This window comes from Semicossyphus pulcher, unplaced genomic scaffold (genome assembly GCF_022749685.1).
Source record: "Semicossyphus pulcher isolate SPU_LCO1_2020_fin unplaced genomic scaffold, fSemPul1.0.p SCAF_4, whole genome shotgun sequence".
Lineage (NCBI taxonomy): Eukaryota > Metazoa > Chordata > Actinopteri > Labriformes > Labridae > Semicossyphus > Semicossyphus pulcher.
The window spans coordinates 4,297,968-4,303,967 of NW_027211715.1; the positions used below are offsets into that span (position 1 = coordinate 4,297,968).

General features: G+C 41.5%; 1 protein-coding gene across 1 annotated transcript in view; it reads left to right on the forward strand.

Annotated features, from left to right (window-relative positions):
• The window catches only part of gabrb3 (gamma-aminobutyric acid type A receptor subunit beta3), a 68,734-nt gene extending 63,020 nt beyond the window's left edge, over window positions 1-5,714 (forward strand). The window contains exons 9-10 of the mRNA XM_069680540.1: window positions 1,501-1,745; window positions 5,367-5,714. Coding sequence (XP_069536641.1) covers window positions 1,501-1,745; window positions 5,367-5,714 — 593 coding nt within the window. The remainder of the gene's footprint in view (window positions 1-1,500; window positions 1,746-5,366) is intronic.
• The last annotated feature ends 286 nt before the right edge of the window (window positions 5,715-6,000 follow it).

Consider the following 6,000-nt stretch of genomic DNA (forward strand, 5'->3'; position numbering starts at 1 on the left):
AGACACATTTATTGTTGATGGTGCACATTATGAAGAGAATTACTACACTGCTGTTTGTTGTGTATTTGCTGACGCTGTTTACTCGCTGCGTGCTTCATGAGCTGTAAACCACAAAGTGGAACATTTTCTGCTTAGCCAAGTAGATTAAACCTGAAAGAGGCGGCGTCCACAGAGCCTTTTACTTGTTCTTGACCTTTTAAATGTTGTATCATGGTGTGATTTAAATGTTTGTACCTGCAGCAGAGGACAGTGACATGATAGAAAAGTACATTGCTCTTTCTTAATGACTTAATATCTTTCCGTATACCTTCATTTAAGCCAATTTAATGCAGCACACAGAGACGTATCGGCAAGAAAAAGACATGCATGAGCTCTGTCACTGACTGCTTAGGGGACCATTTGAATTCATGCAATAGCAACATCTCTTTTTTCATCCATAAGTAACCATAAGAACCATGTACAATACGTGCTATACATTTAAGAGTACCCATCGCCGTTTGTGTTAATGTGGCAGCTGGGTATGATTGAAAACCAGGGATCACAGCAGCTTTAACCAGCTTATTCTCTAATTAATTAGTCTTAACACACCCAAACAGCGGCACATCCGTAACATTGATTTGAATTACAGATCAATGAAGGCAGCTGGATATGGCTTCATTCATTTCCACAAATCGTATTAGAGAATTATTCAGAAGATCGTCTTTTAGGGGGACAGTGAGGGGCGAACATTAAGCTAAAACAGTCACGTTTGACGTATATTTTTCCACACACGTCTCTTGTGCGTGGTTGGCTCTCACTGTGTACTTTGGTTGGTGGCTTGATACCAAAATGTAGATGCTACAGATGCTACGTTTAGCCTTTGATAGTTTGATTCCAGCGTTGATAAGATCAAACATTCAAAGGAATCTAAGGAACATTTGGAGTGGTCTCTTTTCCGGAGCTGTATAAGCAGCAGTATCAGTGTTGTTAACCGCGGTTTTGACCCTGTATTACTTGGTATTAAAAGAGAAGCTAATTTTATGTTATTCTCCACCCTTACTGTGAACACAAACGAAAGAGAAGTGGGTTTCTTCTCCTTCTAGTGTTTAGAGATGGTGTGCAAATTAGCTTTAGGGTGCATAACCGCCATCCAATGGACTAAAGATGAACTATGTCTTTGTTTATTGTTTGTTTTTGCTTTGTTTTGTCTTTGTCTGTTTTTATCCTCTATAAAGCACGTTGTATAAAATGTGCTATACAAAAAATGTAATTCTTGAAAGGGAGTGGCTTTAGGGCAGGCGGTGAACTTTGTGAATAATGGTGAAATTAAAGTTTCTCCAGTACGACTTGTTCTTACAAAAGAGTCACACATGTAGCACCAGGTTAGGGTTAGGGTCATTTGTTGTGCATAACAAGAACAACAAAAGAATATCTGGATAAGGAATTTTGTCTGTTAAATTCTACTAAATTCTGCCACTAACATGAGCAAGTTAATACAAGCGAGTACATTCTTCCTTCCAGGGATCACCACTGTCCTGACCATGACAACCATCAACACACATCTGAGAGAGACTCTGCCGAAGATCCCGTACGTGAAAGCCATCGACATGTACCTGATGGGCTGCTTCGTGTTCGTCTTCCTGGCTCTGCTGGAGTACGCCTTCGTCAACTACATCTTCTTCGGACGAGGCCCTCAGATGCAGAAGAAACTGGCTGAGAAGGCGCAGAAGGCAAATGATGAGCGGGAAAAGTTGGATAAACTCAAGGTGAGAATTATTTCAGTACAGCAGAGAGACACTGATCACTTCACAGGTTAATGACAACGGGCCACAGCGGTTTAAAGGAGCAGTGTGTAGGATGGAGCAGCATTTAGTGGCGGCGCTCCCATCAGCCCCACTTCCAAACTTGTAGCAGCCCTGACAGTATCTGCTAAATCGTAAAAACATTGGGCCTCATGCAGCAACAGTCTCTGAAGTTTCTCTAAAATGTTCTCTTAATTTTCTGTTGACAGAAAAAATGAGAGAAGTCAGCCAGATGCACCAAACTTTCTTAACCATCCCAATCTGCTCTTACCCAGGAGAGCTGAATGACAAATCCCACTTGATAATTAGCGTCATAATTAGCATAGGTAACGCCCCTTTAACACCATATAAGGGCAGGTGCATGTTGTGCCGTCTGCAAATGGGCACAAGGAGAAAAAGAGATGCCACCGAAAATGGGAGTAAGAAGAAGAGGAACTACAGCAGCAGAGAAATCGAAGTACTTTTAAATCAACTGAAAGTAAACTTGATCTTCCAGGGTGGCCGAAGCATCTAACAGCAGTATGTAAGCCATTCAAAAGCACAAAGCACACAAGCATCCAAGGGTTTTTATAGGCTTCATTAGGATCAGTTGAGCAATAGTATCTCTTTAGCCCCAAAATCAAATAATCCAATCATTACAATTCCCCTAAAAACATACAATAATCTAAATTTGATTATGTGATGCATTTTTTTCTTACGTTTCTCAATTTTAAATGTATATTTCTGTTTATTGGACAAACAATTTGTGGACTGTGAAAACCAGAGTTCTTTTTTTTCTTATCTTGGTAAGAGTGCTCTCCACCAATCGTAAAACTTTCTCTTACCTGAGAGAAGAGCCAAAATAAGAAAACACTGGTGAATCCCAGAAACCAATGGGTACCAAGAAAAGATCGTGGATAAGATCAAAAATAAGAGAAGATTTGTTCGTATCTCGCTTCTTGCATGAGGCTCATTGTGTACTCAATGGACAGAGTAATATTCTGTCACTATGATACGAATAGCTCCCTAGCTAGTGAAAGACTTTATTCCTGCTCAGAGCGTGCATTGGTAGGTTGTGCTCAGGTAGGCAGACAGGTAAGCCATCCAAATTTAAAATGACTATCAGAAGGGCCCATCAAGAAAGCGCTGCACCGTTTGAGCTGAGAGTCTAGGTCCATCCCTTCTCCTGTGTTATGAAATGTTATGTCAAATGTATGTCTTTTGTGTTCTCTTCTAAACCTTTATGTTGCAAATGGAGCTGCTGTGATGCAAGAGAAATGTCAGACTTGGTCTGACAAAGTAATATCTCTCTATCCATCTATATGTAATGGCAGACGATCCACCCTGCAGAGATCAAGAATTAAGCAACATTAATTTATGAACTCTGCTGTCGAATGATGTCCGTGGATTACAACAGTGTGATACACCTTTAAAATAACAAGTGTAATTTAAGTTGGACCAAAATGTAATGCTTATTTTTTATCTACATCACATGCACATTAGTGGAAATCTTCCAACATCCTCCTCCTCATTGTGAAGCTCTGTGAACCAGTGACTCTATATAAAGATGGGTGTGTCTTCATGTTCTCTCATTGTACAAAACGGGCGCTGCCATCTTGCACTGGTGACGTCATTTGGAGCCAGAGCTGCGCAGCTGGCTGGTAGAGCCGCTGTAGCCACTTCTGCTCACGAAACACAAACTTACCGAAAAAAATATTTAACAGCAGAACAGAGCTGTCAATCATCTTTTTTACAGCATCATATAACTAATTAAAAATAATGAACACTTGGATGTCAATCACCATGATAAGAACTAACTATAATGACAGAAACCATGTTTGAGAAAAATGTATTTGACGTGTATTTTGATTTCATAGTTTGACTCATGTCCCATCTGTTAACATGGAGGAGGCGGGCTTTATGACTTATACTGCAGCCAGTCAGCAGGGGGCGATAAAGAGGGTTTGGCTTCACTTTTAGGGAGCTGTCATTTCATCCATCTGTGCTGTGAACTCTCAGCTAACACGTGACCAAAGCTCAGACACTGTTTGTGTTTCTCCCGGATAGTCCATTCAGGAAGGAGGCAATTGCAAGTCTTCGTCTCTTAAACTGTCCAATCAGGTAGAAGGGCGCCGTCACTCACGACGGGTGAGTTTCTGCCACCGCCTGCTGTGTCACACCTGTGGAACCTCCAATGAAACTTTGCTGCTGCAGGGCAAAGTTTGACGTCCTCATTTAACTGCCGAACATGTTTAATCCCTGCATCTTTCTGTCATGACCGTCATAGATCTTTTCTCCATTCTGACTCCATCTGTTGTGTTTTGTCTTAGTGCGTGTGTTTGTTTGTTTTGTCTGTAATGAAGGATTCTCCTCTTTGTTTTGACCTCACCAAACTAGTACACACCAAATACCATCTCATCATTTAGCTCATCAAGTAATTATATCTACTTTCTATTCTATTCTATTCCAAAAGCACACAGAACAAGGACTACATGGACTCTCTCCAGTAAGTTGGTAACACAAACACTAACAAATTACACTGTACACAACAATGAGAATCATTAATACTTTAGGGTTATATTTCCACATGTTTTGGTGTGGAAAGAGCTCTTACAGATTTAGACTGTTATTCTAACTGCCTGAAAACATTACAGAGATGATCCCTACAGAAATAGACATCTTAATTAAGGTATTATTCTCATCTATTCAACCAGGAACAGTCGTTATATCACTCTCTCCAAAGCCGCCAGACTCCATTAACAAAAACAGTAATTTAACCTTGCAGAACATGGGAGTTTCTGATCTACTGCTGCCTTGATCTGTTAGCTTGTTTGTGTGATTGTGTGACTTGGGTGTTTTAAATGGTCAGTTTGGATTCATCAATATATTTGGTTAAAACACAACAACACAACAAAATTATAAATGATTGAGGCAGAGGCAGGCAGGCGTCTTCTGTGTCCTGTGAGGTTAAATTAGTGTTTTTGTTAATGGAGTCTGGTGGCTTTGAAAAGAGCAGTGTAACTTGGTTGAAAAAAAGGGATCTAACTCTTCAACAAAGTGGTCTATCTGTGCCGGGATTCTTTCCTTAACACTGTTACTTTATTTGTCATTTAGACCCCAAATTATGTCAAAATAGCGTCTACATACACACACGAGGTCTGAGGTGGATCTTCACATCTTCATATTTTAATTTCACATGATAAAGAGCTGTTTCTGTAATTAGTTTACACTGTTCTCTGTAATAAATATTACCTTGTCTCTTCCTCTCATGCCTTGCGACCACACTGTTTTATTGCCGTGTACATATTGTGCCTCTATTTTTGCCACATCGGTCTGAGTGATTTATATGTTTTTGTGTTGGAAGCAAAAGCTGTCATGAGTATAAGAGCCACCCAGTCCAACCTTGAGCTGATTTGTGAGAAGTGATTTAACTTTGAGACAGGAAACCTGGTTTTGAAGGCCGCTCTCTGTTTCCCCGGCTGTAATCTGTCAGCCTGTTGGAAGCCGGCGGCCCCGGGGCCTGACGCATGCTGTACATGTGTCATCAGTCACTGAAGCCTCAGCTCGCAGCCCATTTTTAACACCGCTCCTGTCTGTTGTGCCTAGGTCGACACCCAGGGGAACATTTTGCTGACAACCTTGGAGATCCACAACGAGGTGGGAGAGAATGAGATCACAACCACGCTGACCGAGACCCACAACTCCTCCTCCACGGTGTACGACAACTCGGGGGTCCAGTGCAGGAAGCCGAGCGTGCAGCGCGACTCGGCCCGCCCTAGCGTGGACAGGAACGCATATCCAAAGAAGCCGCGTCTGAGGAGACGATCCTCGCAGCTCAAAATCAAAATCCCAGACCTCACCGATGTGAACGCCATCGATAGATGGTCACGGATTATATTCCCCTTCTCCTTCTCCCTCTTCAACGTAATCTACTGGCTTTACTATGTCAATTAATGCACGGATGATGATGTTTGTGAACCCATTTCTGTCTCGTTCTTGTTTTTGAATGAAAGGACACTTCTTTATATAAGGAACATTACATCCTTATGGACTTTTTTTTTTATTGTCGTGAGTGAAGACTGATCACAGAAGGGTCACTCAGACTGTGTGCATCCTTCCAGGCACAGTCACAAGGAATTACCTGCAGAACTATTTTACAAATACTTCATGTGCTGTTTACGACTCTCTGAAAACCCGGGACGCTGTAACTCATGGAAAGAGGCGCAGGCTTTTTACAACT